At 35.5% G+C, this 15,366-nt stretch overlaps 1 protein-coding gene across 1 annotated transcript in view; it reads right to left on the bottom strand.

The window, feature by feature from the left end:
- LOC101888469 (probable serine/threonine-protein kinase DDB_G0280133) overlaps positions 1-15,366 on the bottom strand; it is a 226,970-nt gene that overhangs the window by 22,460 nt on the left and 189,144 nt on the right. The window contains exons 2-3 of the mRNA XM_059121296.1: positions 4,276-4,411; positions 1,287-1,498 (exon numbers count right to left, since the gene is read on the bottom strand). Of these exons, the coding sequence (XP_058977279.1) occupies positions 1,287-1,498; positions 4,276-4,411 (348 nt within the window). The remainder of the gene's footprint in view (positions 1-1,286; positions 1,499-4,275; positions 4,412-15,366) is intronic.

Below are 15,366 nucleotides of genomic sequence, written 5' to 3'. Positions count from 1 at the left end.
TTTGGTTTTCTTCGGAACATGATCGTGTTTACTTGCCAAAGAGGTCAGCTGAAAATGTGCAACTTCGGTTGACCACCAGAACTCAAGCGCCGGCCATGGTGATGGTGTGGGCCGCATAACAACCGTTCTCCGCTCGTATTAATCGACCGTGGCATTAGAATAAATGTCGAATATTATCGCGGAAATATTCTGAAGGGTGTATTAAAGCCTTGGGCACGCAAACATTTTGGCCGCAGACCTTGGACATTCCAACCGGACTGAGCACCATCACCAAGAATGGTTACAAAATGAGGTTCCTCGCTTCATTTCCAGCGTACAATGGCCGCCAAAATCAGAGGATACAAATCCGTTGAACTATTGTGTCTGGAGCATTTTGGAAAGCAAGGTTGGCACTAAAGAATACCAAAGTGTCGATCACCTCAAGCAAGCGCTCCGCCGGGAATGGGCCAAAATACCGCAAAATTTGTCCAGCGTGTGACGGTTTCATTGGTCGTTTGAAGCCCATAATTCGAGCCAAATTAGAACAAATCTAAACTTATTCTAAAGTTTGATGCTATTTCCGACATTTTTTGCTTTCATTCAATAAAATTTAAAAAATTTAAAAATTATGGCGTTCGACTTTATTGTAGTTTTTTTTTATCTTACCCTGTATATGCATGGAAGCTATATCTAATTTAAACCCATGCATTTGAACCAATTTTAATAGTGCTCATTCTTGGGCCAAACAATTGATTGGTGCAAAAGCGGACAATAAACGCGACCTGTACTTTTTTTACAAAAATACATCGACAGACGGACGGACGGACATTCATACGTCGACTCAGAATGTGATTCTATTCAGATGAACTATGGGTCTATCTCTCTTCCTTCTCCGTGTTACAAACAAATGCATAAAGAAATAATAGTGTACTGTAAACCGAACTGTGGGTGTGTACTGTAGGGCATAAAAAGTTCTCAAAATGTTGACCTTTGATTCTACTTTTTTTCCGAGATACATCGATAATAGAAAATCACATTTTCAAGCTATTATTTTCACGTATTTTTCAGATGCCTTATAAAATAGAGCTTATGTGTTTCAATAATTCCAAGAATCGGAAATAATAAATAAATAGATAGATAACCTCACTCTCAGTCATATTTAAATATATGGCTGTTCGGCGGAAATTGTGTGCGTAGACATTAAAAGTTTTAAATATTTAAATCCATCTCAGCCATTTATCACAAATATCATAATGTATGCAAGCTGACTTTATATCATCCTAATACTACCACAAAAAATTACTTACAAAAAAGTATAAATCCACATTCTTTGTGCGTTTGGGGGCACAGGTTTGACGCTCTGTGGGACAACAGCCGGTATCGTCCGCGCAGCGATGTAAAATTGTGCAATGCGGTGTGTAGATTTTCCAAGAGTCACGACGAATGCGTTCAACTCGTGGTTGTGGTATGCGACAGGAGCCCTCCTTTACAATACGTCGATGATGGGCACTGGCAAAGGCTGAAAGTAAAAAATAAAAAAAGGAAAACAAAATTACAAGGAGTTCCAATTACAGTTAGGTGTCAACCCAAAAAGGAGTATCAAACACCAAGAAATCCTGCCTACGCTCTGAACTCCGAAAAGCCAGAGCAAATATCCAGCGAGCTTATTTTCCACAACAGTATGTTTTTTTACATTTTTCTCTTCTAGTTTTTTTTTTCTTGTCATGCTACCCAAAAAGTGTCAACATGCTCGCTCGAACAGTAAACAAATTATTTTTTGGCAGCCAAAAAAACGGAATCTAGGTCGAAAGCATGCATCTTGTCATAGTTAGTGTTACATTTTTACACCGTTCATTTGTTCGCAGCCTTTTACCCTGTCTCTATTCACTCCACTTCGCGTTTGAAGGCAAACACCCAGAAATCGCATTTTAACACCTTCGATAACCGTGATGCCAAAAAACACTGCATACCAATGGCTTCAAATGCCAGAATAAAAATAAAAAAACCCGAACGAAGTGACAATCTTTCCTCGTTCGATTCAATAACACGAAACTTGAAATGACATTTTAGTGCAATGCTAAGGCATTGACAAACGTTTTTTTATGGTGTCAAACGCTATGGCTTTAAGATAAGTTTTCTTTTTTCGATTTGTTTTTGTTTCCTTTTTGGTTGGTGAACACTTAACCAAGATATATTCTGAAAACAAAACGATGTTCTAATCCACTTAGAGGAGAGCATTGCGCATAAATTGAGATAGTTTTCGAAACATTGAAATTGAAAAGATAAAGATATTTTGTTTATATTTGCAAAGCGTTTAAATTGATGCGAAGTCAAGGGAAATATCAATTTTAGAGCTAGGAAAAGAGGGTGAAGAAGCAACTTTTATTAAGCGTATTATACCCTCCACCATACATAGTATGGAGGGTATATTAAGTTCGTCATTCCGTTTGTAACTCATCGAAATATTAATTTTAGCCCTATCCCTGTTGTTATCACGCTAGAGTCAAAACTGATAAAGATAGGAAGCTAAAATTTTGCACAGATCAGTCTTTTGTCTCCAGGTCGACGATGGTCTATATGTCCACGATATCGTATAGCTCCCATATAACGGTACGTCGAATATTTGGTATTTTGATGATTGTAGCTAAATTTGTCTTTGAAATTGTCTGAAAATCCACAAAAGGAGTTCCTTCTGAGTACTTTTCCCCCGGAAAGAGAATTGTCTACGTGGGTCCACGATATCGTATATCCCCAATATAATGGTACCTCCCTATATTTGATTTGGCTACATTTTTTAATGAAATTGTCTAAAAATCCATACTAGAAGTTCCTTTTAAGCACTTTACCCCCTGGAAGAGAAATGTCTATGTCGATATCGTAGTGCCCACAAACAACGATATCCCCCGTTATTCGATATTCTGACGATTTTAGCGACATTATTCACCGGAGTTGTTTCAAATTGTATTTAGAGTTCGTATTGTTCGAAACTGAAGTCTATGACAGAAAATTGTCTATGCAGGTTCAGGTCTTCGTATAGGCCCCATATATTAGTACATCCCTATATTCGCCATTTTCACAATTATAGATACAATATTCACTGAAAATGTTTGAAATTTCGTATTTGAGGTTCGTAATAGATGCTACAGCCTATGACAAAAAATTTTGTGGTCCACGTCTTCGTATGCCCCCACATAACAGTAGCTTCCGATATTCGGTATTTTGATGATTTCAGCAATATTATTTACTGGAATCGTTTCAAATTTCGTATTAGAAGATCTTAAGGGTTACCACAACCTATGGGAAAAATTTCGTATAGCTCCCATATAACGGCACCTCCTGATATTCGGCATTTTTATGATTTCAGCTAGATTATTCACCGGATTTTTGTTCATGTTTCATTTTTGAATATTGTAATGACTTATGACAAAAGTTGCCAATGCAGGTCCACTTCTTCGCAAAGACCTCAATATAAAGGCTATATTCGGTATTTTATGATTTTAAAAGACTTTGTAACGGATTTTATTTTTTGAAAATTTCCAAATACGTTCCAAATGGTGGATGATATTCAAAGTTTCGACCGGCCGAATTAATTGTTTTTTTTTTTTTTTTTGTTTTTTTGGTTTCTTTGGTTTTTATTCTTTTTTAATTATTTATTTTTTTAAGTTCAATCTTCAGACAAATCCCTAGAAAGAATCATAAATTTTAGATTTTTTATTCAATTTCATAATTTATTTATTCTGTACTTTTCAATGCTCCTATAGTCCAAATTTCATATGATACGGTCAGGATCAGCCTTAGGTCAGGAGAAAACAATAGTCGAAATCAGTTGACGCCTTCTTGAATCTCTTCTACAAAGGTCAAGTTTTTCTTAAAAAAAACAAAGCCCCACATTTTTATCTATATGAGACCAAGCGGGGAAATGGAATGTGTCCATCTTCTTTGGGACCTACCCTACAGCATATGGACAGGAATAGGACCAGGCTAATCCAAGGTTCGTTTTATACGTTATAGGTAAAAATTGATTTCTTTTTATTACATTCTATGCAATAGGGGTCCGATACGAAAAACTTATAAGGGAGTTATTGCACCACAAAATATATGACTGATTTTTCTATTTTCTTTTAATCTATCCTATAATAGAATAATATTCAGTTTATTCTTAAATTGCAGCGCTTTCTTTACTAATCCTCTTAAAATCGCATTACTTTTTGCCATGTTTCTACTTTTCGATTTTCAAAATTTTTATTTTTGCATTCTCACAAAATATCTCCATTTTCTTTGTGCATTCAAACGTACCTTTATTTTGTCTTTGCTGCAAGACATATTGACGCCTGGACTCCAATACAGATGTGGGTGAACCAAGTTCTTCCTCCTTTTTGCGGGTCACGGTGCCCGGCACGTAATAGCGTGAATAGATGTTATCCGAATCGTCCTAAAACAGAAAGAAAAAAAAAAAAACAATTTAATTTAATTTCAAATAAAATATTTTCACAAAAAAAATGCAATTTCATGCAACATTTCACGAATGTTTTTTATTGTTGTTGCTGGAACCTTATAAATCTCACACTCAGGCAATGGTTTGGCTTATGTTGCCAAATTAACATACGTTGCAGTCATAACTTCCTCAACACCTTTTACTTTTGTTCACAACATTGACATGTTTCGATTTTTCATTTCTTTTCATTTCAATATTTCATTTCAGTTTGGGCTACTTCTAGGGATTAGTGGTAGGAAGGCACACAATTTATTTCATTTTTCTTTGCTTTTTTGGGCGATTTTGAAATACTGTGTGCTGTTTTTTGACAAAATTACAACTGTCGCATAAAATAACAAATTGCAAGGCTTTTTCAATTTCAAAATTCACATGGCTTGGTCCAGTCCGATTACAACTGGAAATGTCTTTGTTATGGCAAAAATACCCCAAGGCGCATAAAATCTGCGGCCAAACCAACCAACCGACAGCCTTTTCGTCCGATATATTTGTCATTTTAACAGGATTTTTTCGATTTCTTCTCTCATGTGAATGATATAACAACATGGGCAAATGGGCAGACAGGCTGGTTGGCTCACTGCCTGGCTGGCAGGCACTTTCAACCCGACACACAGCCACCAGACAGGTGGTAAAATCCATTTAATGGCCTGTGATTGTTATGGCGTTACTTGGCTCTCGAAATTTACATAGCCAGCCATGAGCCATACCGACTGCCATACATCTGAGAAGGCGACAGCTCGTTTGTCTATTTGACAGCTTTCGGCAAAAGACATTTTTATGCTTTGTTTGTTTTTAATGACAAAGCAACAACCGACGAACGACGAGTAGTGTTGGTGTCGAAAATCATTTTATGATTAGTAAGCCAAACACAACAACAACTACAACAAGCAACAACGAAACTTTCGTTAGTCTTCGTTAATATGTAATTTATTAAATTGTTAATAAGTTTGTCATCTGGCTTAGTTCACATGGCTTATTTTGCCAAAGATACAATTATTTGTAATATAGTACTTCTATGGGTCTACATTGGAGTGGATATCAATTCCATGTGCCTCTAGGACGTAGGGTTGCCACTGCAGATATTGTCTACCAAAAATGGAATTTGTAAGAAATGAAAAATACCATTATCAGAAAAGTGATAATGTCCCGGTCCCGGTCGTCCTGATCTAACTAAATTTTGTTAATGGCATCAAAATACGGAAAAAGTGAATCCTCGTATGGGTGATATGTTTTCGGGATAGGGTTGGTTGCCGTTAAGAACACAAAGAAATTATAGAGAACTTTATGAAAAATACCACTAGGATCTTCAGAAAGTCAATACTTGGAAGGTGCAGTCTTAATAAGGTATTTTAAAAATGTCAATGTATTTTGAATATTATAAAAATATATTAAAATAGCATACATTAGAGACAATAATTCTATATTTATCTATCGACGTTTTGGAATATCTAAAAATAAAAATTAAAAAAAATCAATCGGTTTTGCCGACAGATATATACCCTCAGCCAATATTCGATTATTTAAATATATTTTGACTTCTGTTATGATTATTTAAATGGTTGAACCTCTATGAAGTAGGTTTCGAAGCAATGGACCAATATCGTCCATTTCGTATCGGACCTAAATAAATATCATGTTGGATGCCTATTTCGATTTCTTTGAGCGTTTTGTTCTTCAAAATCTTGAATATGTGGGGGAGGTACCAGAAGAAATGGTCCGATCTCTACCATCTTTATAACATATCTTACGTTGATGGAAATATTGAGATATACCAAATCTGCATGCAATCGGATATTTATTTTCCATTTTAGGAGCTCCATGGATATTCAAAGTGTTGACCCTTTGTGGGGGACGTACTAGTATGAGTGCACCGATATATCCTATCTTCAGCAAATCTGGTATTAGTAGAAATAATGAGATGTGTGAAATATGAAGAGAAGCGGGTGCTTATTTCGGATTTTATAATCGTTTTGGTTATTCAAAACTTTGACCCTTGCGGGGGAGGTACCAGAAGTAATAGTTCTATCTCTACCACCTTTATAACAGATCTTGTGCTGATAGAAATATTGAGATTTGTCAAGTTTTAATGAATTTGAAAATATTATGGATATTGAAAATATTGACCCTTTTGTGGGGGTACCAGAAGAAGTGGACCGATATATTCCATCTTCACACCAGACCTTGGGTTAATAAAAATATTGTAATGTGTGTAGTTGGAAGACAATCGGAATATTACATCACATTTTATAAGAGTTATAATTATTCAAAATTTTGACCCTTTGTAGCAACTGACTTAGCTCTGATGGAAATATTAGGATTTGCAAAGTTGGAGCAAAATTGGATCATCGTTTCCCTTTCTGTAAAGTAAAAAATATTTTTTTTACATTTTGTCCTTTTGTGGTGGAGGTACCAAAAGGTGTAGACCAATATGGACCGATATTATTACGATGTACCAGATTTGGACGTTAAATTCGGCGTCATCGTTGTGGAAAAATGTATAAAAAGTTGAAGCTATATTCTAAATTTCGGTTCGGTAAAACTATGTTATATCCGAAGAAGTCCGTGTAGGTGCTATAAAAATCAGCGAACCTTTTTTTAAATATTTTTTAGAATTGGTTTTAGCTCCATGAAAACTTGAATGTATAATTACAATCCACTCTGTTGAAGGTTGGGACTCTCTTTCTTAAACACTGAGGTACCTTTCATAAGGGCTACACCTCAAATATTGGTAGTAAGTTGTCTGGGGTATTTCTTATATATAATTTTAGAACTTGACACGCTCAATTACAGGTATTGTGGGATTTGAGTTAATCTTTTAATTCAATAATATCGTCATCAAATAATATTGTCATAACAAAGATATTCCAAGCTTATATATGAATACCCAACGAAATCTTACGAAAATCGCCCCATTAAAAAATATTGGTCGCTTATCAACTCAAACGGCAGCACTGCTCACATTTTTTGCATGAATCTAAATACATACATACAAACATACATTCACACACATAATCAAAAGTTCGAAGTGCTCCATTCATCATTCCATTTGGCAGGCATGCGATAGTGTTGATGACATAAAACTACTCAGGACATTCATACCAGGATATTACATCTATCACATGTTGTAGGTAGCTTGCAAAATAAATTATTTATGTTCAAATGATTGTGCAGCACAGAGCTCACAAAGAGGTAAAAATAATAAAATATTTTCCAAATATGAAACCACAATGTTTTTGAGGAATTTTATAAAATTCCTTATTTCTTAATAAAGCCAAATCGAGTTGTTGCTGTTGTTGTTGTTTTGCTGATATTGGACTTTTGTGTGAACATTCTTGGAATTTCAATAGCAAATATTTCGAATTATTTTTGAACCAATTGAAAGTTTTTTTCTTTTTTTGCATGTGTGTCCTTTTAGGATTTCACAAGAACAACTTTTTGTAGATATCATATTGAGATTTGGAAAAGAAAAACATTCCACTGCTTTAGAAATCACAAAGAACAATTTATGTGCATTTAATTAAAATTTTATGGAAAACAGAAAATCTAAAAAAAAATTTAGGAGAATTAATTGATATCTGTTTGATGTTTAAGTCCATTGGAATACATTTTTATGGAGTTCTGGAATTAAAGGAAATATTTGTGTGACAAAGAAGAATTTGTGTGAGAATAGGTAGATCTGATAGATCGAGTCAAAAAAATTAACAATAATGAGATTTTATTTTTAATTTTTTTACGCCCATTAAAATGTAAAAAACCGATGCTATTATTTAACAAAAATAAACACATTAATAATCGATGTCGAATTTTTCGAATTTTGGTGGAAAGCAAAAAATCGAAAATCGAACTTTAGCAAAATCGAAAGACCTAAGGTTTTTCCGAAGGTTGAAGACAAACGTGGAAATATAAATGTTTGCTCTCGACTTCGCATTCCTAGTCCAATTGAGGCGGTGTTCAAGAAATTCCATTCCTGTTTTTTTTTAAGACTGGTTATACATTGAAGCAAACAGAAGAAGCCAATATATGTATATTTCAAATGCTTTCATTCTTATTACGGGAAGGGCCAACACTTCCTCCTATGCGATATCTAAATTACAAAGTGTGATGAAACTCATCTCCTCTTATAAATTCAATATCCTTTGGCTGTGAATTGTTTTCGTTTTCTTTGAATTGGTCAATTTATTTTTTGTACGCATTTGATTGCCGACAATTTGTCCCAGACAATCTCCCATAATGTCCATGTCCACTTGTGACTTTTCTGGGGTACGATTTATGACTCTATTAGCAATGCCTACTGACGACTACTTTCCAACCACAATAAATTTATATTAGTTGGTCATATTTCAAAGCATTACACTCGAAGATAAGAAGCAGGAAATGAGCGACACATACACAAATTTCGGAACGCAGATAAGATGGAAGATAGCAAAAAAATATTTTGATGTAAAGTTTGTCTGCATATGTGAAAATAGTTGTCACTAATCAAATTGGATTGTCCTGCAAAAAATATCATTAACAAACAAGGGCCTATTAAGTACATCTTACCGTCAGTAACTACTTACAAAACTCCTTACTACCTCTTATCTTAACAATGTCATGTCATAGTATTTTCCAATTTGGCCAAGAGCCAAAGAATAAGTAATATTTTTAGAACCCTAGATTCATATTTTTATACCCTCAGCCATATGGCTAGAGAGGGTATATATAAATACACATACGTCCAAAATGTGCCTAGGTCTCTTTGAACCAAATCCGTTTCAGGATATATGGAGTCGAACTAGTGATGTCCGCCCGACTGCTGGCTGCTGCGCTCGATAGCTCTCGAAGGGAGTATCCGATTTGAACCAAACTTGGTACATCATAATATTATTGCCAAACATAGATTGAGTTCGAAAATGGGCAATATCCACTCTTTCTGGTACCTCGCCTCAAAAGGTCTAAATTTAAAAACAAAAAATATTTTACTACACAGAAAGGAAAAGGATGATCCGATTTTGTTCCAACTTTGCGAATCCTAATATTTGCATCAGTGCTAGGTCAGGTGCGAAAGTGGAAAATATCGGTCCATTCCATCAAGTACCTCTTCCACAAAGGTTATATATGGTATATTTCAACACTTTCATCAACACAAGATATGTTATAAAGATGGTAGAGATCGGACCACTTCTCCTGGTACCTCCTCCACATAGGGTTCAAGATTTTGAACAACCAAAACGGTCATAAAATCCTAAAAAGGCTTCCGGTTCTCTTCATATTTCACACTATCCATTATTTTTACTAACACAAAATGTGCTATAAAGATTGGATATAACGGCCAACTCCTTCTTGTACCTCCCCCACAAAGGGTCAAAATTTTGAACATTTACGAAGTTTATAAAACGCAAAATTAACATCCGATTCCATTTAGACTTAGTATATCTCAATTTTTCCATCAACACAAGATTTGTTATAAATATGGAAGAGATCAGAACATTGGTCCTATACCTGGAACGTCGCAATATTTATATCATATATATTTAGGTCCGATACGAAATGAACAATAATGGCCCATTTCTTCGGAACCCACTCCATAGAGGGTCAAAAATTTGAATAATCATAACAGAAATCAAAATATATTTAATAATCGAACATTGGCTGAGGATATATGTACAGTATTTTTTGCTTACCTGCACAATCAAAAATTGCACGACATCTTGTGCAGCAATGCCCAAAATGCAGGTAGCTTCATTGCATTTATCTGCACAATGAAGCAGGTATCTTTAATTTTACTTACGTGCACAAAAAGTGCAGGTATCTTTAATTTTCTATTCGTGCACAACAAAGCAGCAATCTTTATTTTACTTACGTACGTGTAATAGTCAGCCAAAATCAATGGGGATTCTTTTAAAGTTTAAGTGGTTTAATTATATTAAACACAATAATTTAACATAAAATAAATAATTCATAATTCTCATGAATTGTCTAGGCAAGCAATGCTCACCATTAGCGTCATCGAAACTTCAAACAAAAGAGTGTTCTCTTTTAGCTCATCAAAAGTAGTTAAGCAATGGATAGACAAACTCAGAGAGACAAATTCACAACATATGTATTTGAGCATCAGTGGTGTTTTATCCAGCATAACCATCTTTTAGTGTGGGAGAGGAAGCGAGAATATGTTTTTAATGCATGCTCTTTTCTTGTGTTGTTATTGTTTTTGCGAATACAAAAACAAAAACGAAGTGGTAGTTTTTAGTGTCTTCTTTGAGTTTGCAAAAAATTTTCTTGTGCAGATAAATACAACATTTGTAACCAAATTAAAAAAAAATTACCAAATTTTCGAGGCAGGAATGTCCAATGTGCAGCTATCGATTGGGCACTTAAATACAATTCAAATAAAGGTATTCAGAAAAAAATGGCATAAAAAAAGTTTTTTGGTCTGCAAAGGCCAATGCGCAGCTAATGTTGATGCAGGTAAATTGAAACCACTGTACATCTGTCGGCCAAACCGAGTGATACTTTTTAACATCTCGTTTTGTTGGACGATGGAGGGGTTGAACTCGCAACCTTCTCATTGACGTAGGGATTCGAATCAGTGACTTTGTATTTTGAAGTAGGACATGTACATTTTTTGCCTCTCTTACTCAATAACCCATTAATTTTAGGTACTCGATACAGACGTTATGTTCGCTCCTTATCATTACTAGTAAGTACAAAAGTGGCGCATGTGCTTACCAAATTGTTCCTGGGTAAACACTGTTGAAACGCTCCACTACCATTTCAGCAGGAGAGTTTCTAATTCGATCGACATGTTGGTTACTATGGGACAACCATCTAGTCGATCCAAGGATACGGATACCATTCGTCTCCCTTCTACCAAAAGTATTCTGCCGGAATTTTCACTTTTTGCAGACGGTGGTCTTTTTTACAGTTGTAAAGTTGTGCCAATATAGTTTCACAACTGACCAAGGTTTTTGGCCCCAATATCTGGGTTAAAATGTTCTCATTTAACTGCTTACAGCCATAATTAGTGTAACCATTTTTTTCCATTTTCATGACGCAAAAAACTGGTAGAGTTCCCACGAAAACATAGCTAAATTACACCAAAATCAAACCACTGTAATTGACCATAAAGCTACTTCTTCTTGGTGGTGTTGGTAGCGGCGGGGCGAAACTACAACAATTGTGTCACCAAAGTGCTCTTGGTCCGAATTTATGTGTGCTTAGTCGAAAGGACATCCATATGTGTTATGGCATGAAATTGTAATAAAATGCTTGTTGTTCTACATCAAAGCCATGGTCAGCAACATGAAAAAGCAGGCAGTCGGACAAACAGACACACACAGACACCTACAAAAACAAAAATGGTCATAGTTTTGGACATAACAATCATCTCTCATGTCATTTATCAAGTGCGAGTACAAATTCGCATAACACGACTTCAAAGAACATCAGCTGCTGGGTGGAATTATCTGAGTGAAGAAACTATGTCAACTCTTCCAAACACTGGCCATAGTCAAACATGACAGAACATCAGAAACACCAACCGAATGTCGGACCGACACCAGTTTCCATTCTCTGGGGAAATATAAACTTCTATGAGCAGATGCAGAACAAAAACTGAGATTGCTTGGATGGATGAATGAATGTCTCCATGTCATTTTGGGTTTTACAATCAAACAGAAATGTGTGTCACAAAAGAACCGACTTGTTTTCCATGCCTTCGCCCCTCCTATTCTTTGGCTTTTTCTGCAGATGAACAAAGCAAAAACAAAAGCAAACATATATCAGTTATGATAATCTGTAATCGCTTCAAATATTGGCATGTTTAGATGGAATAGCTGCTGCTGGTGGCACTCTGAGCCATGATATTTGCTTGGCAGATAAAAAAATATTAATTAAAAGTAGTTTTTATTGCCAACCACAAAACTCTAACCACAATCAAAATTGGCATCTGAATTTAGCTGTTGTAGTCATAACCTTCAATCAGACTCCAAAACTACCAAGTCTCTGTGGTGTCTTGTCATGGCCAAAGAGTTTGCGTTTTTCCGTTCTTCTCCCTCTTTCTATATCTCTCTCTCTCTCTCTCTAGTGTTGTAATTCAAGTGTCATGGCAAAGATTTCGTTATTCTAAAAGACGAACCAAAGTTCAACACCGCGAACGACACAACAGCTGGCAACGGGTTTGCCGCGACAATTTATTAACTTATCTCTGTTGGCAGACATTAACTGGTAACCAGCAGTTAATTTCAAATGATACGATCATTAATTGTTTTTATCATGTGAAAATCAGTGTAATTCATTCAGAGTTACACTCGATCCGCCAGTCAGTTAGACAACTAGTCTCTCAGACGTAGTCACATCACATCATACATCACGAGTGGGCGGCAATTTGTGTTGTGTAAACAGATCAAATGACAGTTGGTCGGTCGGTCGTTGGAATGGGTGGGTGTTCAAGAGTGATTAATCAAACCGATCCTCTCTCTTCTCATTCTCCTCCTCTTGGTGGTAATCGGAAATATCAGCTAATGATGACAGTGTCAGTAATTGAGACGTTCTAAAATAAATGGATAGGCAGGCAGGCATCTAACTAGGCGAGTGAGTACATCATAATTAAAGTGTCATATGAATCTTAAATAAATTTACTTTAATATCAAATCATGAAAAGTTGACTGACTTGTCATTGGGTTGACAATTAATCGTGGGAAAATGTAAAACGAGATCATTAAGAAAAACTAAGCGGATTTCGTATGGCGTGTACCAGATTGTGGACCAAGACATTGCAATCGACCGAACGAAAAAAAAAACAAGTAAGCAAAGGCTATAGTCGTGCTGGGCCGACCATGTGATACCCTACAACACTACAATATGTGAGAAGCCCCCTCATGTCCAAATCCATTTTGGAAGATTTCGCTTTTGAAATTATGTCACGGAGCACCGCCCAGATATTACCCTTAGCATTTTGACCAGGGACATTTTCCCGATATTTATGCACTCCGTCGTGCTGTTAGTTTTTGTGGTCCATTTTACGGCTAAATATAATCCAATGGTCATCCAAAATGCTAGAATTCTTCGCTGTGCTTAACGATCTTCTCAGGCGTGTCAATTGTCTTCAATTGTGTGATCAGGATTTTTTTTCTGTTTTTGGTTCATTTGAACCCCTAAATATTTTGCGATCATCTCCAAAAGCAATTTGGCTATATTCATCAACGAAATCAGCATAAAAAAGCTAGAAGTTCGCCTATAGTGTATCTGAATCGCATGTAAATAATGTTGGTATTTTTTCACACAAAAGTAGTGGTCCATTCTACCCGCTGTCTTAAATTCTAACTTCATGCAAGATTTCGTGTCCTTTGGTTTCTATTTGTGACTATTATAACGGCTGCAAAATCAGGAACATTTTGAGTTGCTGGTCCTTTTCAACCCCTAAATACATTGCGGACATATTTGAAGCCCTTCTGAGCCTAACCCTACCTTTGTCAAAAATTTCGTGAGGATCGGACGATAATTGCAACCTGTATATAAATAATAACCCCAACCTGTGTTGTAAAGTGCAAAAATATTACAAAATATACACTTCAATGTTATAAATCAAATTGAAAAAATCGCATGCGATAAAAAATATGAAAAAATAAAATAATGTCACAAAATACTTCCAAGTCTATATTAACATCATTATTGTTATCTGTTTATGCGATTTTTTATATTTTATACTTTTATGCCAAAAGGGCATTCTAAATTTACAAAAATTTGTCAAAATCGCTCCAGCCATTCTGGAGATATAAGCATTCTAGCTAACATCCCTTCCTTTGTATATATACATTGTATATCGGCATCTACGTAATGGTCAGAATTGACCTGTTCGTCTATTTGCGATTTCGCCGGCATTCGCGGTTTAATGGAAATTTGACTTTTATTTATCACAAATGCTATGGTGTATTTCAACCACTTAATGTTATCCGATGACCATCAAAATTGGAAGACTTCTGCCCAGCCCAAAGCTCTAGCCCCGTACTAACTTTCGAGTCAATTGGTTTATAATTGTGACCTGTAGAGCAACTGCAAAATCAGGAAATTTTTCAGTTTTTGGTCCATTTCAACCACTAAATATTATGCGATCATCTCAAAAAGAAATAGGGTTCTATTCTGACATTAACCCCATCTACATTTTAAATTTCATGAAGATCGGAGCATAATTGCGACCTGTAAGTGAATACAAATTAACATGGACAGACGGACATACATAGCTAGATCGATTCAGCTCGGCGAGATAGGAAGATCCATATACACTTTCCTATGTGGGAAATCAATATTTCGTAGTGTTACATAATTTTTGGCCCAATCAAACTTATAATACCCCCAACACAAAGTGTTGTAGGGTATAAAAAACGATTATATGCAGTATGTATGGTTGAATACAGATGAGAAACCTGTAGTGCGATCCTCTAACTCATGTTTTGAATTTCCGGCAAAAATCGTTAACATTAAAATGCTTATAATTTCGGCAATTAAAGTAGTCTCTAAGACCTACCGATAAATACCAATGTTTTCAACTTTAACTTCCTTTTTATATCAACATTTTGGGTTTCAAAGTTACCGATTTTTGTCGGTAACTCAAAAAATGAGTTAGAGAATCTCACTACTGTTTTTGGATGCGTCCCTGATTTACTAATTTAAAAAAAAGAAACGCGTTCAATACCTCCATGGTTGCTTTCCAAAACCCATCCTAATCACACCCTGATACACAAACAGTCCCATTTATTTCCACTTTCAGTTGGAGATTTATCTTACCCTAAACATTTAAAGATATTTAAATTTCAAACTTTACTCGTTAGTTGAATTCTACAGCAGGACATTTTTATACCCTTCATCATAGTATGAAGTGTATACCAAGTTTGCCATTCCCTTTGTAACTCTTCGAA

This window comes from Musca domestica, unplaced genomic scaffold (genome assembly GCF_030504385.1).
Source record: "Musca domestica strain aabys unplaced genomic scaffold, Musca_domestica.polishedcontigs.V.1.1 19, whole genome shotgun sequence".
In the NCBI taxonomy this organism is placed as follows: Eukaryota; Metazoa; Arthropoda; class Insecta; order Diptera; family Muscidae; genus Musca; species Musca domestica.
The sequence above is the reverse complement of the archived record's forward strand: the minus strand, read 5'-3'. Positions and strand labels throughout refer to the sequence as shown.